Here is a 26,955-nt window from a genome sequence, read left to right as displayed (position 1 = left end):
GTTCTCTGTATCTGCGTATCTATTCCTGCCTGCAAATAGGTTCATCTGGACCATTCTTCTAGAGTCCACATATATGCATTAACATACAATATTTGTTTTTCTCTTTCTGACTTACTTCACTGTGTCTGACAGTCTCTAAGTCTGTCCACATCTCTACAAATGATTCAGTTCCACTCCTTTTAATGGCTGAGTAATGTTCCATTGTGTATATGTACGACATCTTCTTTATCCATTCGTATGTTGGTGGACCGCTAGGCTGTTTCTATGTCCCAGCCATTATAAATACTGCTGCAATGAACACTGGGGTGCAAGTGTTGTTTTGAATTATGATTTTCTCAGGGTATATGCCCAGTAGTGGAGTTTCTGGGTCATACTGTAGTTTTATTTTTAGTTTTTAAAGAACCTCCATACTGTTCTCCACAGTCGCTGTATCAGTTTACATTCCCACCAGCAGAGCGAGAGGGTTCCCTTCTCTCCAGACCCTCTCCAGCATTTATTATTTGCAGATTTTCTGAGGATGGCCATTCTGACCTGTGTTTTGATTTGCATTTTTTTGGAGGAGCCTGGTAGGCTGCAGTCCATGGGGTCGCTAAGAGTCGGACACGACTAAGCGACTTCACTTCCACTTTTCACTTTCACACATTGCAGAAGGAAATGGCAACCCACTCCAGTGTTCCTGCCTGGAGAATCCCAGGGACGGCGGAGCCTGGTGGGCTGCCGTCTATGGGGTCACACAGAGTCAGACACGACTGAAGCGACTTCACTTTCACTTTTCACTTTCACGCATTGGAGAAGGAAACAGCAGCCCACTCCAGTATTCTTGCTGCAAAGTTCCATGGACAGAGGAGCCTGGCGGGCTACAGTTCACGGGGTCACAAAGAGTCGGACACGAATGAGCAGCTAAACCACAACAAGAAAGCCACCTTGACATGCGGTGACACCCTCATCATCTCAGCAGCAAGACTGCCGCCCGGACGCTGGAGGTCACCTCTGCCGGGAAACTGAATTAAGAGCCTCCTACTTCGTGTTGCCTCCTCCAAATACTAGGCGTGTGTTTGTTCTCTTGTAGAAGAGCACTGGGTGGCCTGGACTTGAGAGAAGTTCTTGCCGTTTCCTTCGACTTCTTGGAGGTGTTCTGCCTCAGACCTGATGGTAGGGTCCTTGTTCAGATGAGGGCTGGCGAATTGGACTTTAGGGTGGGCCTGCCCATTCCAGAAAGACCAGTCATGTGATTTAGGTGGAAGTTCCCTGTTGTGTTATCTGCTAACCTGGAGACTGCCTTCAGCCACAAAGGCAATCAGTCAATTCTATTATGAATGAAGCCCCTATTAGTAATGAAGCCCCAGTATAAACTCTGGACGCCAGAGGAGCTTCCTTGGTGATCTGCCCTAGTTGGCAACTCTCCATGGGAACTGTCACACCCAGTGTTGGGAGGTCCACGTCTGGAGATTTCCAGACCGTGCCCTTGTTGTTTAGTTGCTAAGTCATATCTGACTCTTTCTATGACCCCATGGATTGTGGCCTGCCAGGCTCCTCTGTCCATGGAATTGCCCGGCAAGAATACTGGAAACTTATCCAGAGGATCTTTCAGACCCAGGGATTGAAACTGCAGCTACGCGTCTCGTGCATTAGCAGGCATATTCTTTATCACTGAGACGCCAGGGAAGCCCAGACTTTGTCCTACGTACAGCTTCTCTTGGCTGACCCTCATAAACCATAATCACGAGTGTAACAGCTCTCACTGAGCTCTCTGAGTCCTTCTAGCAAATAATCAAACCTGAGGGTGGCTTGAGAACCCCTCCTCCAAACTTTCAATGGATGTCAGAAGTCCTGGGGACTCAAAGCTTGCGATTTGGCTAATTCTGGGCAATAAATTAAGAAGAAAAACTCAAGATCAATTCCTTTGTTTCGGAGCTCTCCTGTATTTCTAAGAATAACTTCAAAAAAGTAAAGCACATAAATGAACAAAAATATGTGCCTTTTGCAAACTAAAACCTTAACAAAATGTCACTTCGCACCCACAGTGGAGGCTGTAATTAAAAAGACAGATAAAAACAAGTGTTGGTGAAGATGTGGAGAAATTGGTATCCTTATACACTGCTGGTAGGGATTATAAAATTGGGCAGCTGCTTTGGAAAATGGTCTGGCAGTTCTGGTTAAACAGTTATTACAAGATCCAGCAATTTCACTCCTAGGTATACATCCAAGAGAAATGAAAAACTTCTACATGAATATTCACAGCAGCATTGTTCATAATAGCCAAAAAGTAGAAACAACCTAATGTCCATCAATTGATGAACGGATAACTGAAATATGGTTTGTCCACACAATGGAATTTGGTCATAAAAAACACGAATTACTGATACACTGTACCACATAGATGAACCTTGAAAACTTTATGCTGACTGAAAGAAGCCAGCTACAAAAGACTACCTATTCTATAATTCCATTTATACGAAATATCCAGAATAGGTAAATCCATAGAGACAGAAAAATTAGTGATTACTTAGGGCCCGAGGAGGTGGGAGGAAATGGGGAATGACTGTTAAGGGGTAGGGATTTGTGTGTATTTTCCGGGTGCAGCTAAATGACGGTGGTGACCTTTGCACAACTCTGACTACATAACGCACTTTAAACGGGTGCATTGTATGGTATGCGAATTAGATCTCAATAAAGCGTCTGGCTTTTTTTAACCCTGCCTTGGTAAAAGGTGAACTCTGAACTCAAGGAAGCTGAATGACCTGAGCGATTTTAGAACTCCCTGTCCAGGCCTTCCCGGTCCTCGGCAAGCGAAGGTGCGCTGTGACCATTTTCTAAGCACGAAAGAAAATACGAAACGGAGCCCGGGATTCGCGGCCTGATGCCAGGCCTTCCGCGCTGGAGCGAGGCCTGGAGGTCCGGACCGGCGCGTAGACTGCCCCGGGCCGCCGCCTCCGACCCGGGGAGGCTCGGCGCCCGGCTCCGCGGCCCTAAGGAGCCCCCGCCTCCCGGGGGAGGGTGCTGGTCCCGTTCGGGCGCCGGGGACGCGGAGAGCCCCGGGTACTCCCGCCTCCGCGCCCCACGCCCCGCGCCCGCAGCCGACCCCGCCCCGCTCTGCCATCCGCCGCGCCCGGCGCCAGAAACAGGCTTAGGCCCCGCCCAGGACCCGCCCCGGCCCCGGCCCGGCCCCGCCCCGCGCACCGCCTAGAGCCGACCCCGCCCCGCTCTGCCATCCGCCGCGCCCGGCGCCAGAAACAGGCCTAGGCCTCGCCCAGGGCCTGCCCCCGGCCCCGCCCAGGCCCGGCCCCGCCCAGGCCCGGCCCCGCCCCCGGAACCACCCCGCCCCTGGCTCCGCCCCGCCCCCGGCTCCGCCCCGCCCCCGGCCCGGCCCCGCCCCGCGCGCCGCCGAGAGCCGACCCCGACCCGCTCTGCCGCCGGCCGCGCCCGGCGCCAAACACCGGCTTAGGCCCCGGCCCGGCCCCGCCCCGGCCCGGCCCCGCCCCGGCCCGGCCCCGCCCCGCGCGCCGCCGCGCACCGCCCCCGGACCGGCCCCGCCCCGCGCGCCGCCGAGAGCCGACCCCGACCCGCTCTGCCACCGGCCGCGCCCGGCGCCAAACACCGGCTTAGGCCCCGCCCCCGGGCCCGCCCCGCCCCGCCCCGCCCCGCGCGTCGCCGCGCCCCGCCCCGCCCCCGGCCCGGCCCCGCCGCGCGTGACCGCCGAGCCTGCGCCGAGCTGCGCCCGGGCCGCCGGCCGCGCGATGCTGCTGCTGGCCGCCGCGTCCCTCGTGGCCTTCGTGCTGCTGCTCTACATGGTGTCCCCGCTCATCAGCCCCAAGCCCCTCGCCCTGCCCGGGGCGCACGTGGTGGTGAGTGGCCCCCGAGGCCGCAGCGGCGCCGTCCCCGGAGCGCGGGCCCCAGGCCGGCCGCTCCCCCGCGGGCAGGCCCGCCGCCCCGCCGCCCCGCGCCGTCTCGTGGCCTCGGCTCCCCCGGGGTCGGCGCGGGCTCGGGGGCGCGCGTCCGCGCCCGGGGCGTCTCCGGGGTCCGGGGGTTTGGGGGTTTCTGTGCTCGGGCTCCCCGGTGAGTCCGCCGAGGGGCAGAGGGGCTGTGGGACTCCGCCGGGACCCCGCGGTCGCTGGCGGCCGGGGCGTGGCTCGCGGCCCTGGCCGGGGTCCGGGGCTCCGCCGGGGCTGCCCCCGGAAGGCGGCCTGCGCGAGTGACAGCGGGCAGACCGGTCCGGGAAGTGAGCCACTCCGGCGGAGCGGCCGTCCTCGCGAGCGGCGTTGGGGCCCTTCTGCCCCGTCTGCACGGCCTGTCCCTGCTGGGCTTGGCCTGGGGTTGGCCGGTGCCGCCCCGGTGCAGAGTCAGACGGTTGAGCCAGAGGACCTGGCTTGTGCGTTTGTGATGAAGGGGACGTCGGTGGGTTGGTTTGTTTCTTACCAGAAACTCCTGTCTTCGACGATCCCTTTTCTGCAAGTAGACCACCTCACTTAAACAGGTGGCCTTCTTTTCTGCGCCCTGTGTGCCACCATTTGCTGTGGCTTTCTGGGCCCTTTTCTTACTTGATTTTTTTACAAGCCCGAGGCGGCAGGTTGTGAATAAGAAAAGTTAGTTACTAAGCAGTTAGCGCAAATCCCCCTGGTGTGGGAGGTGACATAAAGGTGTCCTGGCTAAGATCCGAGCATCGCTGGGATGAGATGGGGTGGGATGGTCGTTGCTTTTAGTGTGTCTGACGCCCCGCCGAGAGTTTGTGAATGGGAACAAATATTTTGTTTAATTTCTCTGGTGAAACTATTACTGTACTTGCGGCTCCTGCCATTCCTGATGCAGAAGATAGATAAGGAGGTGACCTGTAAGTTCATTAGCAAGGGAGAGAGGAGCAAAATTTTACAATCATGTTACCTTCTGAAAGGGGCACATCTGCAAGAGAACTTCTGTCTCAAAAACGTGGTTTTCAAACTCGAGTTTTTTAGCGGTGATGTTTGCGGAGCATCCCTTGTAGTGTGTATAAGGGACTCTCACTTAACCGCGACTCGGGTCCTACCAGCCCCATCATGCTTCTGCAGGCCGTGGGTAAGATAATGAACATGTCTGCTGGGGTAGATCCCCCAGAATTTCTTACTTTCACCATCTCATTTGGCTGTGCCACTGTAGATAATGTGAGGACGACATGAATAATTCACACGATGTCACCATCTGTCTTCTTTCTTTAATGACATAAAAAGAGTAAAAGTGTAATTGTTTTTCTTGAGATTTGTTAGGACTAGATCCAGTCGTATCAGGAAGGGGGCCAGTGTTTAGAATGTCTTGCTGATGGGGAAGCAGGAGCAGGCTTAAGTCAGAACTAGTTATTCTTTTATTTTTAAAACAATTCTGATTGACTAGTGTTTTCTCTCTACAGTGGTAAAGCTGTGGAGCAAGTGTGTGTGTGTGTACATGCGCGTGTGCACACACGCACACACTTAGTCTTTCAGTCGTGTCCGACTGTTTGTGACCCCATAGACTGTATGTAGCCCACCAGGCTCCTCTGTCCATGGGGTTTCCCAGGCAAGAATACTGGAGTGGGTTGCCATTTCCTTCTCCAGGGGATCTTCCCGAACCAGAGATCGAACCCACATCTCCTGCATCACAGGCAGATTCTTTACCATCTGAACCACCAGGGAAGCCCTCTTAACACAGTATATACCTATTTAAATCAGCTGTTTTTTAAACAAAGCTGTTAAACTGATTTGGTGAGAACTAGAAAATCAAGCCAGCTCTTTTGGGGAGACGGATGGAGACGCTGTTCTGACAGCAGAGCCGCCTCTGTCGCCCTCGATAAGAGGTGTGTGGTGCAACTGAAGAGATACTAACATTTAAAACAGCAGTGGCAGAGAATAGTCAGAGCAAGTGATAAAGAAAGGCGGTAAACTGTTATCTTTAGGGTCTCATGTCTCAAGTTACCAATGGTCAGGCAACTCAGTACGTATTTGCCTTTTTCTCAGCCATTACGAAAACCTCTTATGTTTTCTTATGCCACTCAAGGGTGATGTAGCCTGGATTGACTTACGTGTGTTCTTAGATACCTTCTATGAATTAGCTGGCTTGGACTGGAAGGTCAGTTTCCCATGAACCATGACTCAGAAGTTGAAGTCTTATTCTTGTTTTTATGGACAAATCTTATAAGATTACACCCTGTTCTTTGTTGTGCAGTAATTTGACACAGCTTGCTTGCCTGTTTCAGTCTGGAAGAAGGACGGCAACAGTCATAATATCTGCAGAGCACTTGAGAGCATATGCATTTTCTCAGTCGCCTCATCACTCCAACTCCCATGTATTCATTGACTAACAGGGAATTTTTACTTACAAGCTTTTTTGTTTTGTTTTGTTTTTCAGGGAAATGGCATCATACACCACTTTGCAAATTAATGGTAGGCAAGTATTTATTTAGCAACTGTTTATGCAGAATGCTATGCTAGAAATGAGGATGGTAGCTCAGACTTGATACTCGTCCTCAGGGAACTTAGAGTCTGACCCGGAAGCTCAGGCAGGTACAGAAGGAACTGTAGAAGGTGCAAAAGTGACAGACGGGACAGAGGGACGGAGTCTGGAAAGGCTTCTTAGAGGAGGAGACATTGGGACCGGCCTCTGCAGGTTCCATAGGATTTGGAAATGCAGGTGTGTGGGAGATGTTAGGTGTAGGCAGTAGTAACAGCCAGGGACATTTTTAATGATCTTGCTAATTGGAATGTCTGATAAAAAGTAATAAGCCAAAACCACCTATGAAATATATTTTTAAAAAATATGTATCTACATTGACTCAATGGACATGAGTTTAAGCAAACTCAGGGAGATGGTGAAGGACAGGAAGCCTGGCATGCTGCAGTCCATGGGATCGCAAAGAGTCGGACACGACTGAGCAACCGAACCACAGCATTTATTTATATGGATTGTCTGGATCTTAATTGCGGCAGCCACATTCTTTCGCTGTGGCATGTGAACTCTTAGTTGAGCATGTGGGATCCAGTTCTCTGACCAGGGATAGAACCCAGGCCCCCTGCATTGGGAGTCTTAGCAGCTGGACCACGGGGGAAGTCCCCCATAAACTATTTCGATAGCAAAGAGCTCTTCAGAGGTGACTGTTAGGTGGGATAGCAGATGTATCTTAACAGTAACTGGTAGATAATTGGTTAATTATCTCAAAGAAATCCCTTCATTAGTGAGAAGCTGAGGCTCAGGAGAAACTGGGGCGTTGCATGGAGATAGGTGCATTGTGTAGGGAGCAGTCTTGATGGTCTTTAAAGTCATGAGATGGGATCAGAGATATTCTTTACAGCAAGATTTATGTCTAACAATAAAATATTCAAAACAATCTAGATGTCTGACTATAGGGGAATGGTTAACTAAGTTTTGATATAGCTATCTAATGCAATATTATGTGTCCTTTTAGTTTTTCGACCTCAGACATTGGACTGTATATATATATATATATATATATATATATATTTTTTTTTTTTTTTTAAGGTAGGATACAGAAGTGTGTGAGGGCAGATGCCTCTCTGACTCTTGTCTCCCTCCGTCACCTGCTCCCCTGGCCTGTGTGATATAATGTGCGTAGGAAAAATGAATAGAAAGACAATGTTATGTTTGTATCATTAAGTTAAATATATTTTGAACCCTTTCTGTATGCCAGGCATTATACTAAGGGCAGGGAATATAGTGTGTGTGTTAGTTGCTTAATTGTGTCCAACTCTTTGCGACCACGTGGATTGTAGCCCGCCAGGCTCCTCTGTCTATGGAATTCTCCAGGCAAGAATACTGGAGTGGGTTGCCATTCCCTTCTCCAGGGTATCTTCCCCACCCAGGGATAGAACCTAGGTCTCCCGCATTGTAGGCAGAGTCTTTACCATCTGAGCCACCAGAGAAGTCCAGGAATATAGCGGGGAGCCCAAATAGAATTGGTATTTTTAGGGAGTCTGTGGAGTGGTAATGGGAGAGATGGTTGTGAATCAGATAGTCACACAGGTAAACGCAGGGCTGTTTGCTTACAGAGTGATGTCAAAGCAAGGGGAGGAAAGGCTGCAGTGCTGAAAAGCGGGCTGGGCGGGGTTGAGGGGAGGCAAGGGCAGCCTGTGAGGCTTTCCTGAGGCTGTGATCGTTTGAGCTGAGATTTATTGGGTGAATAGATGCCAATTAGATGAAAAGAGGGGAGGAGAGCGTTTCTGGCAGGGAAAATAGAATGTGCAAATGTCCCGCGGCTGGAGAAGGCATGACTGGGAGCCAGCCAGTATGGCTGAGCTGTAGATGGTGAAGGTGAGAATGGGGCCAGAAGAAAAGCTTCACTGTTTAGTGTTTCCACGTGATCATGTGTTCCTTTATAATAAGCAGTCATTTAAAAGATAAGATATATGCTGGTGATTATTTTCATCTGTAGAACTGGCCATTCATAGAAATGTAGAAAAATAATGTTCATTTGGATTTGGACTCAAAGCCAAACTAATGTATTTATTTTTTAATTTATTGAAGTAGGGTTGATTTACAATGTGTTGATTTCTGCGGTATAGCAAAGTGGTTCAGTTACACATTACATACAGTATAGACACACACGTTCCTTTTCATGACGGTTTACCGCGGACTGAAAGCTGTACAGCCGGGCCTTCTTGTTGGCTCATTCCTCCCCCTGCCCCACCACCACCCTGGAGCCTCCAGCCTGTTCTGTGTGTCTGTGGGTCTGTTTCATAGATAGGTTCACTTGTATCATATATCAGATTCTACATACAGCAATACCATGTGATACCAATATTTGTCTTTCTCTGTATTGCTTACTTCACTTAGTACGATAATCTCTGGGCCCATCTGTGTTGCTGCAAACAGCTTTCTTTCTTTCTTTCTTAAAGCCAAGTGGTCTTCCACTCCATTCCATATGTGCACACATCCATACAGTGTGTCCACACGTCGTCTTTATCCATTCATGGATGTTTAGGTTGTCTGCATGTCTTGGCTATTGTGAATAGTGCTGCTGTGGACATAGGGCTGCATGTATCTTTTTGAACTATCAGACTAATACCTTATCTATTAGCTAGATGTATAGGGCTCTTTCCCCCCAGTGGACTCAGAAATATATTACAGGTGTGCAGTGGATAGATCAGTATTGGAAGCAGTCAAAACCACACGCCCTACTGACAGTGTTGTCTTTCACGTTTGTTCTCAAACTCCATTCATTCGGTCTGGGATGACGATGCTACAGTAGCTGAAGATTTAGTTCCTGTAGGTTGGATTTTGGAGCCCATCATAGTTGTTTTATTTATTTGCATTGGGTCTTAGTTGAGAGGCGCAGGCTTTGTTGTCCCAGGGCATTTGGGATCTTAGTTCCCCAACCAGGAATCAAACTGCCTTGCAAGACAGATTCATTTTTTATTGTTATTATTTATTTATTTTTAATGGATAATTCCTTTACAGTATTGTGTTGGTTTCTGCCAAACATCAGCGTGAATCAGCCGTAGGGAACCCGCGTCCCCGCCCTCTCGGTTGTTCCAGAGCCCGGGTTTGAGTTGCCTGCGTCAGACAGCAAATTCCCATTGGCTATCTGTTTTACATATGGCAGGTTCTTCACCCTGGACCACCAGGGAAGCCCCCTGTCAGGGAAATGTTTTTAAATTTCCCATAGAAGGGAAGTTTCAAGAGTTAAGATTTCTTCATTTCTGTTTTTAGGTGACAGGAGGCTCCAGTGGCATCGGAAAGTGCATTGCTATCGAGTGCTATAAACAAGGAGCCTTTATAACTCTGGTTGCACGGAATGAGGTAAGTCTTCCAGTTATGTTCTTAGGTACTAAGTCAGCATGTCGTGGGTCACAGAGGCAAGCCTCGCAGTGGTCACATCTTGTCTCTGCCTGGAGCTATGATTCCTGTGGTATGCTCAGTCATGTCCGACTCTTTGCAACCCTGTGGACTGTAGCCCGCCGGGCCCCTCTGTCCATGGGATTCTCCAGGCAGGAATACAGGAGTGGGCTGCCATACCCTCCTCCAGGGGATCTTCCCGACCCAGGGCTCGAACCCTGGTCCCCGCATTGCAGGCGGATTCTTCACCATCTGACTGGTTATTTCTTGTGTTTCGGGCAAAAACTTCCTGGTTGAAGTCAGGTTAGCTCCACAGATATTTTATTCAGGGCCAGGAACTCTGAGGCAACATTGCAGAGACTGCTGGCCTGGGAGAGGCAGAGACTTAGTTAGGTGCACCCCTGGCCATAGGCAGCCAGGGAGGCCACCCCCTGACCGGAGCCGCCGACATTGGCATCGTAGGGCCAACCTCTGAGTCCTGAAGGATGACTGTAGGCGTTTCTCTATAATTTGCTTCTGACATCATCTCCATCTCTAGTGAGACCCAGACTCCACAGGGGAAATCTCCCTCTTCCCCAGCAGTTCAACAAAACACGAGTGTTTCTGTGCTGAGTCAGCACAAGATTTGTTTTCCTTTTCAAAAGTGTCTGTTACCCTTGCCGGAGCCCAGGGCAGGCGCTCAGTTCTCGCCAACAGTCTCGCGTCCTCCTGCTCCCGGGGGGGCTGGGGGGACCACAGCAGGCGTTCTGGGCTCGACCTCAAGCTCGGGTCATAGTGGGTGCTCAGGACGTCTCTGTTGGCTGAAGAAATGAAGGGAGGGCGATGGACCGAGGGGGGAGTGCAGCGCAGCGTCGTTGATGGGATTTGATTCACCAGTGAACAGGGAGGGTGGCGGGGTGGTGGCTGCCCCGGGGCGGGGGGGGCGGTGCACAGCCGGGCAGTGACCAGGGGGATGGCAGACCACGGGGGCCCTGGGGGGGGCGCATATCCGGGCAGTGCCCTAGGGGAATGGCAGACCACGGGGGGCCCTGGGGGGGGCGCACAGCCGAGCAGTGCCCAGGGTGGATGGCAGACCACGGGGGCCCTGGGGGGGGTGCACAGCCTGGCAGTGCCCGGGGGGATGGCAGACCACGGGGGGCCCTGGGGGGGGCGCACATCCGGGCAGTGCCCTAGGGGAATGGCAGACCACGGTGGGGGCCCTGGGGGAACGTGCAGCTCAGGCTCGGCAGCCATCATTTCTTTAAAACATGAAGAAAGGCAGAATTAGCTCCCTTTTATTTGTCCCCTGACTTCCCTAACAGCGCATCTGCTTTGGCATCGAAACCACCTTCCGCGACTGAAACCCCGACTGTGATGAAATGGCATCCTGTGAGATTTATCCAGTGCTGAAGTTTGACAGGAGACCCATGAAAAAGGAGGCAGGGCAGGCCAGCGGGTCAGGTGCTCCCAGGCTTTCTGTGGCTCCTGGCATTGCTAGGGGTGAACGAGCCTTCTGGCACCAAGAAGGCCTTTACTCTCTAGCGTAATTTTATACTCTGACTCTGGCAAGTCAGGTGGTGTCCCTCTGTATTAATAGAATAATATGATTTTTATTACAGGCACATTCTTGTTTAGAAAACCTCCATGTCTTTGGGAAGGACTCCCCTCTCCTTCTGTTCTCTGCTGTCAAGCTGTATTTAGATTTTAGCATTTATAGCAAATTGAGGCGCTGTAAACTGATCTCCGTCTTCTTGAAAATGACTAAAACAAGCAGGATTGAGACCTTGGGAGAATTACTGAATTACTGGATAGTTTTGCTTGTCCTCAGAGTATTTTTGGAAGTAGCCAAGCATAGGTTTACCTTGTCCATCTCACAAGTGATTTTTACTTTATTTGCTTTTTTGGTGGAGGAGGGACTCTTTAGATGATCTTGTAGGAAATCTTTATGCCATGAAATCACACACACCCTTCAGTTTGGAAATATGTTTCATATCTCCGTAATGTCAAATGAAAACATTTATTAGAATTAATGGGAGACCTTTAGCAATTAATACTGATGATTGGAACGTTGAGGTTCATTAATTTTTTTTATGATCTTTCTCTGCAGTGAATTTAAAACCTCACTATCCCTTAGTCATAGCTTAGCCTGCTGTACAGCTGTGTGGTCCATAGCTCTGCACACACGGGTGCTGTCCTGTGCTTTCTGGCATTTAATAAATCCTTGTACAAAAATTGCTTTTTCTCTCTTTTTAAACAAACAAATGGACAAATAGACCATCACCAGAACTCATTGTTCTCTGTTACTTTCAGGACAAGCTGTTGCAGGCGAAGAAAGAAATCGAGAAACACTCTATCAATGATAAACAGGTAAACTCACTGTGCTCGTCCTGCGCTTCCTGCCTAGTCAGCGCGGGCGCGAAGGGAGAGCCCATCACTTCATCTGTGAATAGTTCACTGCAAGCATGTCAAGTTTTCCTAATTACATTGTTTTTAAAATGGTGAAATTATTTGAATTATCTTGGATTTCAGGTTATTACCAAAGCAATGCCTAGACTCTAACACACATACACACACACAGGTGATCTAGTAACAGAATGCTTTCCTAGAAAGTGATTTCATTTCAGTTATTTATTCCAATTAACATAAGGGGAAGGAGGTATTAAAAATATTTTTTGATTATGCAATATTTTAATGAATGCAATGGTACGTGTATGTATACAGTATATATTTTAGGATAAAACATAATGATAAATTAATACCCACTCCAGTGTTCTTGCCTGGAGAATCCCAGGGACGGAGGAACCTGTTGGTCTGCCATCTATAAGGTCGCACAGAGTTGGACACGACTGAAGCAACTTAGCAGCAGCAGCATTACCCAACTTAAGAAATGGCATTTTCCGGGGCCCCTGAAATCTCCTCTGTTTGCCCACATCAGCCTTATCTTTTGTCTCAATCCTAGAGCTAACCCCCAACTTGATTTTTACCATTTTTTTGTTTTTTAGTTTTTTTGGCTGTGCCACACGGCATGTGGGACTTCAGTTCCCTGACCAGGGGTCGCCCCTTCACCCCCTTTATTTAAAGTCTTAACCACTGGGCCGCCAGGGAGTTCCCTTCCATTGTTTTTTTAAATAATTTGACCATAAGTGCATGTAACCCTAAGAAGTGCACTGTTTACTTCTGCCTCTTTTTGAACTTCATGGCATTATTCTTGTTTTGATAGCTTTGTTGAGATAGAGTTTCACACGCCCTTTAGCTCACTGATTGAAGGTGTGCAGTTCAGTGGGTTTAGCACATCTGCAGAGTTGCAGTTATCACCGGAATCAGTTATAGGATCCGTTCATCATCCCGTAAAGAAAGTCCACGTTCTTTACAGTCAGTCCTTGTTCTGTTCCAACCCCTCCTAGCCCTTGGCAATCACTAACCTGTTTTCTCTCTCTAAGTTAATACAGCATCATTCTTTGTGTATTCGTAGGCAGCTTGATCTCTTCTCCTGATACTGTGGTTAAAATTCCTCTCAGTTGCTGCATGAAGTAATCGTTCATTTTTTGCTGCTGTCTAGAATTTCCTTGCATGTATAAACTGTCTTCCATTCATCCGCTCTACTGTGGGTGGATATTTAGGTGGTTTCCTTTTTTTTTTTCCAGTTTGCTTTCTTTCTTGCTGTTGCTAAAGTTTATCTCTGTGCACTTTGTAAGAGGATGGAATACACCTAGCAATGAAATTGTCGAGTTGAGTATATGCATCACCAAAATGGTTACACTCCTGCCAGTAGTGACTCCTTGCCAATACTTGGTATTAACAGACTTTCTAATTTTTGCTTTTCTGATGGGTTTTAAATGGTGTTTCACTGTAGTTTTAATTGCCTCATTTTTTCCCTCCAGAAATACGTTAGAGAACTTTGTTTTTGTTGTCGTTGTTAAGTCGCTAAGTCATGTCCGATTCTTTGTGACCTCATAGACTGTGGACTGCGGCACACCAGGCTTCCCTGTCCTTCCCTCTCTCCTGGAGTTTGCTCAAACTCATGTCCGTTGAGTCGGTGATGCTAAGATGCTAAGGTGGTGAAGCAAAGAGAACTTTGCATGTCAGTCAGCTAAATCTGCCTCATCTCTTAAAACTACTGTGGTGTAATCCTGGGTACCCCAGAGTTTATTGAATCAGATCCCTTTTATTGGCTGTTTGCATTTTTCTTCCTTTGCATTCCATGCTGCAAGCAGACGTCCTCATCCACCTCGCTTTGTGTGTGTTGAGTTTTTCTCTAGTACGGGGGCCTCTGTCTGTACCCCCTTCTCTGGAGCCCACAGACACTGGAAAGCCATCAGCTCGGCAGGTCTCCCCAGTTTTGTTGTTTTGTTTTACTGTCCCTGTGAGTTCTGGTAGACAAGGAGCATCATCTGGAATGTGGATCTGGAATGTCCAGGTGAAGGCCAGTCTCGCTGACGCCCTGTCCGCTCCTTCTCCCCCCTTGCTACCCCTGCTCTTCACCCGGCAGCAGCCTCAGGTCGTGTGGAAAGTCCTTGACTTGCACATCCAGGAAGGGGAAGGTCCTCAGGGCTAGGGGAGGAATGGGTAGCCGTGCCCTCCTCCAGGGGATCTTCCCCACCCAGGGATCTAACCCCGGTCTCCTGCATCTTCTGCATTGTGGGCGGAGTCTTTTACCGATAAACCACTGGAAAAACTGCCCTCCCATCCCCAATTTGCCTCTTCTAATTGCATTGTCAGCAGATTTCAAACCCTGCAATTGGAACATCTGAACTGGACTCCTTATCTACTGGAAAACATTGCCTTTGATTTTTAAAAACAGTTCTTTTAAAGCCCTACATAGCTTTGATCATTTTTTTCTCTTTCTAATAGGTGGTGCTTTGTATATCAGTTGATGTATCTCAAGACTATAGCCAAGTAGAGAACGTCATAAAACAAGTAAGAGATTGGGTCAATTGGAATTAGTCTACTCGCCTTTTGATTGGTCCTTGCCAGTTTGATGTGTGGCTTGGAGTTGGTGGTGATCATAAAGTCCCACATATCTTCCCTATAGGTCTACTAGTTTTATAGATTTTGTTTATTGGCATTGATTGGCTACTAACGGATTTTTTGTTTCTCTTCCTTAATGCCCGATTTATAAACTTCCAGGCACAGGAGAAGTTGGGCCCGGTGGACATGCTTGTAAACTGTGCAGGAATGTCACTTGCAGGAAAATTTGAAGATCTTGAAGTTAGTACTTTTGAAGTAAGTAAAAATTTGTTTCTTTTCTTACTGTGGTAGCCCATACACTAAAAAGGAGAACTAGTTTATGGCTGAAACCTTTATGAATGAAATAGGTAAAATGCATTCCAGTTTAATAGAAGGTTCAGCAAACTAGAGGAAGGCTGGACAGGGTTTTATTCCCAGTGACCATCCAGCCTTAGAATTTTATGCAAGACACTGGACCTTGCCTTCCTCAGCTGTAAAATGGGAATGCAACCTCCAACCTGACACAGATTAGTATTGATTTACTGAGGTCATATTATCAACAGAGCTCTTTGTAAGCCAAGAGATGCTGGATTTTCTTGTCAAATATCAGTGTTTTTAACAATGAAAACCCAAAAAAGTTGACGAGCAGACTCTGGCATTCTCAAGCCAAGAGAAGAAGATAATGCATCATACTTATGTTTATGTTTTTTAAAAACGTCAGCCAAAGAAGTGCACAACGGAGTTGAAATCCTTAAGTGCATAGCATGTTTTTCTTCATTTGACGTTGTGTCAACTGTCTCTCTCTTACTGGTCTCTAGAGCTTTCATGGTGGTGATGGGCTTTGAATGATCTTCTCGGTGAAGGTAGAGTGCACCCCTTTTATGGAAGAGGAGACTCCCAGAGCAACAGTTCAGATGTCCTGCTCTGGCAGGCTGGGGAAAAGCACTATAAACTCTGCAATTTCAAGTCAAGCTGGGCAAGTCCAGCGGAGGCAGAAGCAGAGTGATGCCTTAGCTGGGACTCTGGTATCATAAGGCTTCTCTCTCAGCTCAGCATAAAAGATAGCTGCTGGGTCAGGACTTCTGGTGGTTCAGTGGTTATGACTCTGCCTTCTGCGGCAGGAGCTGTGGGTTTGATCCCTGGACTGGGAACTAACATTCTGCATGCCACTCGGCACAGCCAAAGCGGGCGGGGGCGGGAGGAATCAAAAGATAGATGTCTTGACCTATATGCCTTTATCTCTAGGTATTGACAGGGAGATTTTGAAGATTATCTCAACGGCTGTGTAAAGAATTAGTTGGAGAAAGTAGTTGTAGTCTAGGCATGAAGTGATGAGGGGAAAGACTTCAGAGGTGGCCGGTGAAAGAGAGGTGTGAGTGTATGTGCCTGTGTGTGGAAGATGATATGAAGGGAGGATCGGCAGACTCCTTAGTCGACTGTGGACAGCAAAGAGGACAGGTGTGTAAGGGGCTGTGTGGTTGCAGCAGATAAACGCACAGCTGTGTAGCGGGCGTCAGGAAGCAGGGTCTATCCAGGGCAGGGGGGAGGGCATCTGCATCCGTGTCTAATGGAAGTCTGGAGGTAATTGAGTCAAAGATTTGCAGGGGTCTTAACTGAGCAAGAACAGAAGGAACTAAGCACATAAGACTGGGTGACTGTGTGGGCCTTCCCTGGCAGTCCTGGTTAAGACTCCGTGCTTCTACTGCGGGGGTCACGGGTTCAAGCCCGGCAGGGGACTAAGATCCTGCTTGCCTTGTGGTGTGGCGTAAAAAAAGAGTTCAGGCAACTGCGGATGGGTGTCAGTGACAAGGAGAAAACACGAAACGGGTGAGATGAAGGAAGAAAGAAAACACGCGTATAGAGTATGAAGTATGCTGCAACATTTAAAAAATGCATGAATCCTAATCTTTTTAAAAAACTCACTTTATTCTCAGCCTGTCTCCCATTACACTGTCTCCTTCCCTCTGTCTGCTTCCCTCTGTCTCTCTCACTTTGTTTGAAAAAGCAGTTGATTTCTTTTGTAACCCCCGCCCCCGCACCATCCCCACGCCAGCACTTCTGCATGCCGGCTGTTGGTCAGTCTGTCCCAGCAGTGGTGTCCTGCAGACTTCTCTTTAGTTGAGGTGCGCGGGCTCAGGCGCTTCACGGCATGTGGGATCTTAATTCCCTGAGCAGGGATCAAGCCCATGTCCCTGCTTGCAAGGTGGATTCCTAACCGTTGGGCCACCAGGCAAGTCCCAGTGGGAGTTATTGTTGATTGGGACTGCACTGACATTATAGATACCTGCGAGGAAAACTGACATCTTAACACTATTTGGTCTTCTAACCCATATAACATAATATATCTCTCCATTTATTTAAATTTTTTAACAAGATTATCTCAATAGTGTTTCATAATTTTCAGTGTGTGGAGCTTGCATATTGTTTTTCAGTATTTTATATTTTTTGATGTTAGTGTAAATGGTTTTTTATTTCAATTTCTTGAGTTTTCATTGCTCATGTAGAAAACGGCAGTTGATTTTTGTGTATCGATTGTGCAGTGTTGCTGAACTCAACTATTAATTCTAGTGTTCACTGGACTTCCTACTTCCAAGATCATGTCATCTGCAAGTCTTACCTCTTCCATTGCTATGTAGATACGCTTATTCCGCGGGCTGGAACTTCCAGTGCAGTGTTGACTAGAAGTGGCCAAAGTAGACATTTTTGTCTTGTTCCTGACTTTAGGGAGAAAGCAGTTAGTCTTTTACTCTTAAGTATGATGTTAGCTGTAGTTTTGTTTGTTTATTTTTGGTCTAAGTCTAAGTCGCCTCAGTCATGTCCAACTCTGTGCGACCCCACAGACGGCAGCCCACCAGGCTCCGCTGTCCCTGGGATTCTCCAGGCAAGAATACTGGAGTGGGTTGCCGTTTCCTTCTCCAGTGCATGAAAGGGAAAAGTGAAAGTGAAGTCGCTCAGTCGTGTCCGACTCTTAGTGACCCCATGGACCGTACCCTACCAGACTCCTCCGTCCATGGGATTTTCCAGGCAAGAGGACCAGAGTGGGGCGCCGTTGGTAGATGCCCTTTATCAAGTTTAGCAGTTTATCCTAATTTGCTGAGAGTTTTTATATGGAATGGATGTTTAATTTTGTCAGATGCTTTTTCTGCATCTACTGTGGTGATCATAGAGTTCTTTTTTAGTGTGTTAATATGGTGAATTACGCTGGTTAATTTGCAGATGTTTCCAGCCTTGTGTTCCTGGGATAAACCTCCTTTGGTCAGGATGTGTTATCCTTTCTGTGTCCTTGAGGGATAGTAGCTGGTAGCGTTTTGTAATGTTACTTTTTGGTTTTGTGTAAGAGTCAAGGTGGCCTCGTGGCATCAGTAGAGGAATAGTCTCTCCTTTTCAGTTTTCTGGAAGAATTTGTGTAGAATTGATTTATTTTTCCTTAAATGCTTGGTAGAAATCACCAGTGAAGCCTGAGATTTTTCCTGTGGGAAGGTTTTAACTTTAATTTCTTTAATAGATGTACAGCGTGCCTGCTAAGTTGCTTCAGTTGCATCTGACTCTTCACGACCCTGCGGACTGGGGCCCGCCAGGCTCCTCTGTCCGTGGGATTCCCCAGGCGGGAATACTGGAGTGGGTTCCCATGCCCTCCTCCGGGGGATCTTCCGGGCCCAGGGATGGAACCCTGTCTCCTGCATTGCAGGCGGGCGCTTTACCTCTAGTGCCACCTGGAGGGCTTCCCGGATAGCTCAGCAGGACACGCAGGAGGCACGGTGCCCCCTGGGAGCCTCTGTTATTTTTCTGTTTTATATTGCATGTGGTGACAGACCTGGCCTTTTATAAGACTTTTAGTGTGGAAGCATTGTCATACAGTATCATGAGACTTTCAGGTTGAAAATGTGAACGTTTTTAAGAGTTCCCAGGTGAGGGCAGAGGAGACCCTTGGTACCTGTGTGGTCCTGCCCCATCATGAGAGCCCCCGTGTCCTGAGTGGTTACTGCGGGTGGGGCTGGGAGGGTGCCTACCTTCTGTTCCCTCTTTCAGTCCTGCCGCAGGCCTGTGAGGTCACACCATGTGAACCCAGTTTTGGCCGAGGAATTAAGTGGAGTGCCCGACTTTGCTGCTCATCATCAAATGGGCAGTAAATGGTAGAACCCTGGCCCCGCAGTCCGCGCTCTTAACCCTGTCCTGGTCTCTGCGGTCTCTCTGTGACTTAGAACAGGGCTGGAAATATTTAGAGGCTCTTTGCTCAAACTGTCCCTCAGAAGGATTACCTGCGCCCTGCAGCGTACTCTTTCTAAGGAGGAGACTAATTTTGTCCAGGCTGCAGCAAAGACCTAAGTGCTGTCGTGAGAAAGTGAGGTTAGAGTGAAACAGGAGATTGAGAGAGGCTCTCACAGGCGGACGCTGGGAGGGGGTGGACTGGGAGGTTAGGAGACGGACGCGCACGTGCACCGCCTTGTGTAAAACAGGGAGTGGGAAGCTGTAGGCCAGGGGGCTCAGCTCGGCGCTCTGTGATGACCCGGAGGGGCAGGGGGACGGGGCGGGAGCGGGGCGTGGTTTGCACGGAGCTGATTCCCTCTCTCGTACAGTAGAAACTAGCGACACTGTAAAGCAACTGTATGGCAGCAAAAAAGACAGAGAGAGGAAGCAAAGAAACAGGCGCCCAGTGGGGAGCCCTCTGTGTCACGGTCACTTAGGGATCCCTTAGTTCCTGTTTGTTCAGCAGCTCTGCTGAACCCCCAGTGACCCAGGCTCCGGCTCGGGGCGGTTGCCCGAGGGGCGCGCTGGTGACTCGGGGCGGGTGCCCGAGGGGCGCGCCGGTGACTTGGGGCGGGGTGCCTGTGGCGTGTGCCCTGCTCGGGCTCCAGGCCTCTTTATTCCTTGCAGAGGCTGATGAGCGTCAACTACCTGGGCAGCGTGTACCCCAGCCGGGCGGTGATCAGCACCATGAAGGAGCGCCGCGTGGGCAGGGTCGTCTTCGTGTCCTCCCAGGCCGGGCAGCTGGGCCTGTTTGGTTACACGGCGTACTCTTCATCCAAGTTTGCCATCAGGGGGCTGGCAGAGGCTCTGCAGATGGAGGTAAGAGCATCTTCACTTTTACACTGACTCCTTTCAGCCCAATGGGACGTGTTCCCCTTTAGTTTGTAGCTTTCTTCCTGGTGTCATTGTTTGAAACTAGAACTTCATAGATCTGTCTTCAGTGTAAGAGAATGGACTCCACCCCTGAATTTGCAGTTATCCTGTTTTCATTGCATAAAAGATGATAGATGTCGACAGAAGCAAGATGGCTGTGAGGTATTTGGCTTAATTTAATACACAGTTTGCTTTTGAACTGTGGTGTTGGAGAAGACTCTTGAGAGTCTCTTGGACGGCAAGGAGATCCAACCAGTCCATCCTAAAGGAAATCAGTCCTGAATATTCATTGGAAGGACTGATGCTGAAGCTGAAACTCCAATATTTTGGCCACCTGATGCGAAGAGCTGACTCATTGGAAAAGACCCTGATGCTGGGAAAGATTGAAGGTGGGAGGAGAAGGGGACGACAGAGGATGAGATGGCTGGATGGCATCACCGACTCCACGGACACGAGTTTGAGTAAACTCCGGGAGTTGATGATGGACAGGGAGGCCTGGGATGCTGCAGTCCATGGGGTCGCAAAGAGTTGGACACAAATGAGCGACCAAACCTAACTTAGCAGTACTAACATCTTCATAGTATTTTATTACGGGCAGTCTACAGAGCTCTCGTGTTTCAGACATCTGCAATAAAGTGAAGATCGCAGTAAAGCGAGTCACATGCATTGTTTGGTCTCCCGGCGCGTATAAGGCTGTGGTTACGCTATACTGTGCTGTCAAGTGTGCAACAGCATTAAAGAAACAATGGACATTCCTTAATTAAAAATACCACAGTGCTCAAAAATGTTAACTACCTTCTGAGCCTTCAGTGAGTCTTAGTAGTAACATCAAAGATCACTGATCTCAGGTCACCATAACAAATACAGTCATGATGAAATGTTTGAAATATTGGGAGAATTACCAAAATGTGTCACAGAGTCATGAAGTGAGCAACTGCTGTTGGAAAACTGATGCCAATAGACTTGCTCAATGCAAGGTTGCCACAGACGTTCATTTGGTTAAAACTGCAGTATCTGTGCATGCATGCTAAGTCACTTCAGTCATGTGCGACTCTGCGACTCCATGGACTGTAGCCCACCAGGCTCCTCTGTCCATGGGATTCTCCAGGCAAGAATAATGGAGTGGGTTGCTGTGCTGTCCTCCAAGGGATCATCCTGACTCAGGGATCAAACCCTCATCTCTAATGTCTCCTGCATTGGCAGGTAGGTTCTTTACCACTCTCGCCACCTGGGAAGCTCAAACCTTCAATTAGTAAAAAAAATGCAGTATCTATAAAGTGCAATAAAGTAAAACACAATGAAACAACTATGTCAGACTTCCCTGGTTTTCCAGTGATTAAGAGTCCAAGCCCCACTGCAGGCAACATGGGTCCGATCCCTGGTTGGGGGGTTCTCCGTGCTGCACAGTGCGGCCAAGAAATAAATAAAAATAAAAAAGATGCACCTTCATTAAAAAATAGTAGTAAGTAAATAAAAATTTTAAAAAACTCAATAAGCTGTGACTGTATTGACCTAATACTGTGTGAGTATGCATAACGGTAACCAGATACTTTCTTTTTTTTATCATTGTTCTTTAACATTCTTTAAAGATATTCCTTTAATGAAAAGATCTGTCCTTTATGCATGCGCATTCAGGTGTTCAGTCATGCCCGACTCTTTGCGATCCCGGGGATTAGAGCCCACCAGGCTCCGCTGTCCATGGGGATTTCCCAGCAAGAATACTGGGGTGGGTTGCCATTTCCTCCAGGGGATTTTCCTGACCCAGGGATCGAACTTGCGTCTCCTGCATCTCCTGCGTTGGCAGGCAGATTCTCTACCACGGAGCCACCTGGCCTGACTAATAAAATGAGCACGTGTGTGAGGGAAGAGCTACTGTATAGCTCTCAGTTTTTAGACACATCATTTAACTTGATCTCATCATCCTTGTTGGCAAAAATGAGAATAAGACTTGGACTAAAAATTGCACTTGGCTCTCCTGATACTTATGTTTTAATATCCTAAAGAAATATTGATGAACGGGAGTGCTTTTTATCGTCATAGTTAATAGAACGTGTCGTGGAAGGAGGGTGTGGTTAGGCTTAGCATCGAGTGAGCGCCTGTCAGACGTGTACAGCCTCCCTCCTCATCCGTGAAGCAGATTTCTGTGCCACTGCCAGGCGGGGATGCTTGGAGAGCATTGCATGGGTCTTTCCAAAACCATGTACTTTAAGGTGAAATTCTTTCTAATTCTATATATAGTTGACCTTGAACATCTCAGATTTGAACTGAACAGGTCCACTTGTCGCTTTCTTCCAATAAAGATAACGGAGCTACCTGATCTGACGTTGGTTGAATCCTCAGATGCTTCACTATGGGTGTGGAGGGCCCCTTGGAAAGTTAAATGTGTATTTTTAAATGTGGTCACGCAGGGAGTCGGTGCCTTTGACCTCCACGTTGTTCAGGGGTCAACTGTGTACTGAAATGTAACACTACCTCACGATGTTAAACGCTCAGAAGAAAATTAACTGTGGCCGTTTCTCTTACTGGAGAAGGAAATGGCAACCACTCCAGTAGGCTTGCCTGGGAAATCCCATGGACAGAGGAGCCTGGCAGGCTACAGTCCACAGGGTGCGAACACGACTTAGTGACTAAACAACAACGCAACAGTCCTCTTACAGTAAGAGTGTGGTTTGAGGATCGCATTTCATGATTTAGATTAGGAGTGGGTACTTTTTTTTTTTCCCCCAAAGCACCAGAGTGAATATTTTAGCCTTTGAGGGCTAGATGGTACCTGCTGCAACTATTCAGATCTCTTATGATAGCAGGAAAGCAACCTTGTGGGAGGTTTAAATAAGCAGGTGTACGCCAATAAATCTTTATTCATAGAAACAGGTAAAGGGCCAGATTTGGTCCTCAGGCCATAGTGGCCGACCTCTGATTCCGAAAGTCCCCAGAGAGCCCCGGGTGGTGCTGGCAGACTGCCACCAGATACTGGAGATCCCGGTGCTGATCCTGGTGCTGCCCTGACACTGGATGAGCTCACGTCCCGGGTCAGTGAGAGTCCCCCCCGGCCTCTTCGGGACAAGCGTGCTATGCTCGTCTCATCCCAAAGGAGTCAGCCACAAATTTCATTTTCATCAACGTCCTTGATATGTTTAGTCGATAACAGGTTGCTGTAATGGATGCTTAGCCAGTGGGGCATGTATGGCTGTGAAATTTCCAACAAGAACACCGGTAATTTCTTCTGTAGCTTTCACTTTGATATCCCTTTATGAATAACCATCTTCTTTTATAACAGTTTCGTGACATACATGAGGCAGATGTCATTGTACAGCCTTCTAGATAATAAAACTGAGTTTTCCAGAATTCCGTAGGGTTGCTGGAAGCCACACTGTGACTTTGTAACAGAAACAGTTACAAAGTCTGCGCCTTTTGGTTCTGCCTTCCGCCCCCTGTCTGCTCTGTGATGTGTCTGTAACGTAGGGCAGGGCTGCCTCAGCCCTTCCCTTTGGTCTCAGGAACCCAGCAGGAGAAGGCACGTTTGGGGATTGAAAGGCCTGTGCACGAGAGCTTTCTGTCCCCAAGTCTGTCTCGCAGAAGGACTCCAGGAGTCACTCAGGGCACATGTCTGATCTGCGTGGCCTGGTTCCCTTCTGGGTGAGTCCCCAAAGCCTCTTAGTGACACATGTGATTCACAGGCTGAAAGTGGCCGGTCTGGACTTGCCAGTCGGCTTAACTTTGCTCTATATTTGGACTCTATTAAAATAAAATGTCCTCACATAAGCAAAAACTAAAATCAACATGTACCGTGGAAAATAGATTTGAGGGGAAATAAGTCATCAAAATCTAGCATGTTCATAGCAGAACATCCACCAATACAGTTGTTTCCTTACAAACTTATACTGTTGTGTTTTTGTTGGTCTGTTTAGCCAAAGTGGTTTTGTGTTTTTTGTGAATGAAATGTTCTATACTTTAGACTCTAAGTGCCTGTGATTCTCGTTTCTGGTTTAATGAACTCTTAAATCTTCCTCCACCACACTCTTGCTCCCTAAACTAAAGTTGCATCTAGAAACGCTTTATGTGCAATGACTAAATTTGGAAGAATGCTTTGTTGGCACTTTTTTGCTTTCTTTTTTAAATTTAGTCTTTTAAGTATAAAGACATCACTTAAAGATTTTAGAAGTTGTTCTTTTAGGAAAGTAGACTTTTGAGGTGGGAGTGTAGCCACAGATACGGCAGCAGAGACCAAATACAAGAAAGCTAAGTGCCCCACTTTCCACATCCCTGGTCCCGAGCACTCCCACCCCTCCCTCATCTTTTCCTGCTCAAAAGGAAGCTGAAGCTCAAGTTCTGGAGCTTCAGTGTCAGCAGCTCTAATGCTTTCTCCAGCTCCTAGGCCTTTGTCTTTGCTTTTCTTTTTTAATGATTATTTATTACTTTGTTTGGCTGTCTTGGGTCTTAGTTGTGGCACGGGGCGTCTTCGCTGTGGCCCAAGGGCTGTCTGGTTGCGACCTGCACGTTCAGTGGTTGCAGCTCAGGCTCGTTGCTCCACGGCACGAGGCATCGCAGTTGCCCGAGCGGGGATGGAACCGTGGCCCTGCGCTGGAAGGCAGGTTCTTCACCCCTGGACCCCCAGGAAGCTCCTCCCTGCTCTCTGCCTTGTCTTTGCTTTGATGGGATGAGGACCAGCCTGCCTTTCGGTGAGATTGTTTGTGTCATAAATTAGGTCTTGAGTAAGTGGTCATCTTTGAGAATGAGGCCAGGTGGAAGGGAGGAAATGATGGTAGGGTGGGACCAGGCAGACCTGAGGTGGAGGAGAGAGGAGTTGGTCAGCAGGGCCAGGGAGGCGCAGACAGTGGCTGAACAAACAGAATCAGTGCAGTCCTGGCTTAAATTCTTAGCAGAAGTGGTCTTGAGGGGTCAGCACTGTCTTAGCAAGAACCAGTGAGGCCACAGAGCCCTCATTTCCTTTTCTGCCGGGGTCAGGGGGTTGCATGTGTCCCCTACACACAAAGCTTTAAGCTGTGAACTTGCAGAGACGCGAATGTGCCTGGGCGCGTCTGGTCCGCACGCCGTGAGCGAGGTCGGGGCTGGCCCTCCGTCCCCTCCTGCTGACGATCCTTCAGCTCTGCTGTCTCCCCGCTCCAGTCAGAGACGCTCCTTGCTGTTCACGCAGTGCCAGCCCCTGTATGCCAGCTGTTGTACTGTACTTCATTACTTTTCAAGATACTGTACTGTAAGATTTAAAATGTTTTATTTTTTTATGTATAATTTTTGAAAAGTATTATATACCTATTACAGTACAGTACTACATAGCCGATTATGTTGGTTGGGTACCTAGGCTAACATTGTTGGACTTACAAACAAATGGCACTTAAACGAACTCGCTTAGAGTGGAGCTCATCCATATGGAGGGGACTTACTGTAGTTAATTAAATCAAGGTGTGGAGTTAATTTTTGGGGGCTTCCCTGGTGGCTCAGATGGTAAAGAATCCGCCTGCAGTATAGGAGATCACCTCCAGCACAGGAGACCTGGGTTCGGTCCCTGGGTCTGAAAGATCCCCTGGAGCAGGAAATGGCTACCCACTCCAGTGTTCCTGCCGGGAGAATGCCACGGACAGAGGGGCCTGGTGGGCTACAGTCCAGGGTTCACAAACAGTCGGACACGACTGGGTGACTAAACCACAACCAGAGTTAGTTGATTTATATTTTCACAGATTATTTGACCAGGAGTTTCTGGAGCCTGTAGCTCCATGAGGGTATAGGAATAATGCAGCAAGTATCTGCTGGGTCCTTTCTGTTGTTCAGTCGCGTCCAGCTCTTGCAACCCCGTGGTCGTGACTCACCAGGGTCTCTTATCCTCCATGCTCTCCGGGAGTTTGCTCACTGACTCATGTCCACTGAGTCACTGATGCTATCTAACTGTCTCACTTTCACTTGTCGGTTAAATAAATACAAGGGGGACTTCCCTGGTGGTCCAGTGGCCGAGACTCAGGGCTCCCAGCGTAGGGGAGAGTGGGTTTGTCTCAGTCGGCTCCAACTCTTTCCAACCCCATGGGCTCTAGCCCGCCAGGCTCCTCTGCCCGTGGGATTTCCCAGGCAAGAACACTGGAGTGAGTCACCATGCCCTCCTCCAGGGGATCTTCCCGACCCAGTGATCAAACCGAGGTCTCCTGCATTGCAGGCGGATTCTTTACTGTCTGAGCCCCCATGGAAGCCCCAAGATTTGGCACAGCCAGATAAATAAACAGACATTAAAATAAATAAATACAGTGGTTAATTTTGTAGTCACTGGAGGTATCCAGCCATAGGCTGAGAGGGTCATCTGGCTCTAGGATTATACGGAGGATACCAGTACTGAGAAAGGGGTTGGACTGGTTTCTCCCAACTCCACCGCCGGGAGAAAGCTGTTCTAAAAAGCAATAAGCTTTTCTGGAAGCTCAGCCGTAACCTTGAATTGGAGAGACACGCTCTGACATCCTGCCATGGAGTTTTTATAGCACCACCGTCCTGGCCCATCATAGGGGGCACAGGAGGAATATCCCTGCAGTGGCCGTGTCTGAGCTGCCAGCTTCAGGCGTCAGGTGGGCTGTCTGATGACCGCTTACTGACTGTTTTTTTTGATGGCGGTGGTGTTTTTCTCCGGCCTGTGCACAGCAAAGGGCAAGGTCATGGGAGACACTTTCTAAAGTCGCTATCTCGAAAACAAGTGGACGAGAAGTTGCTTGCTCATCAGCCTCCCTGCCTGGCCCGAGTCCAGAGCTGTTATGAGCTGGGCCTTGAGGCTGCCCGCCCCGCGACGCTGAGCAAGTGTGGTCTCAGGCCCTCGGTGTCCGGAGCCCAGCCAGCGGGGACCGCGGCCCCTGCTACTGCCCTTCCCAGGCTGACCGGTTAGGTGCCCCTGCCCGTGCAGCTCCCTCTTCAGCCTTCGGAACCGCGCTTCACGGAGGGAAGCAGGGGAAAGGCCAGATGTCAGACGGGACTCTGGAGCGCTCCGAGGTGTCCTGCGACTCTCACCTGTCGGCCTCCTTGAAACGCACGGGGCCTCCCTCGGGCCAGTGCCTGTCCAGGTCCCCTCGGTGTTCCCAGGGGGCTCAGCAGTGAGCCAGGAGCAAGCAGAGTCGTGGCGAGGTTCTG

General features: G+C 48.9%; 1 protein-coding gene across 3 annotated transcripts in view; it reads left to right on the top strand.

Annotated features, from left to right (window-relative positions):
• KDSR (3-ketodihydrosphingosine reductase) overlaps positions 1 to 26,955 on the top strand; it is a 51,365-nt gene that overhangs the window by 7,006 nt on the left and 17,404 nt on the right. The window contains exons 1-6 of one of the 3 annotated variants that reach the window (XM_081562285.1): positions 3,699 to 3,845; positions 9,667 to 9,756; positions 12,082 to 12,138; positions 14,623 to 14,688; positions 14,899 to 14,994; positions 19,594 to 19,785. In XM_081562285.1, the coding sequence (XP_081418411.1) occupies positions 3,738 to 3,845; positions 9,667 to 9,756; positions 12,082 to 12,138; positions 14,623 to 14,688; positions 14,899 to 14,994; positions 19,594 to 19,785 (609 nt within the window). In that variant the 5' untranslated portion in view covers positions 3,699 to 3,737. Of the gene's footprint in view, positions 1 to 3,698; positions 3,846 to 9,666; positions 9,757 to 12,081; positions 12,139 to 14,622; positions 14,689 to 14,898; positions 14,995 to 19,593; positions 19,786 to 26,955 lie in introns of those variants that run through there. The other 2 variants (XM_081562286.1, XM_081562287.1) reach the window with 2 other exon arrangements.

The sequence above is a fragment of the Giraffa tippelskirchi genome, chromosome 14 (genome assembly GCF_054371585.1).
Source record: "Giraffa tippelskirchi isolate mGirTip1 chromosome 14, T2T-mGirTip1v1.2.pri, whole genome shotgun sequence".
In the NCBI taxonomy this organism is placed as follows: Eukaryota; Metazoa; Chordata; class Mammalia; order Artiodactyla; family Giraffidae; genus Giraffa; species Giraffa tippelskirchi.
The sequence above is the reverse complement of the archived record's forward strand: the minus strand, read 5'-3'. Positions and strand labels throughout refer to the sequence as shown.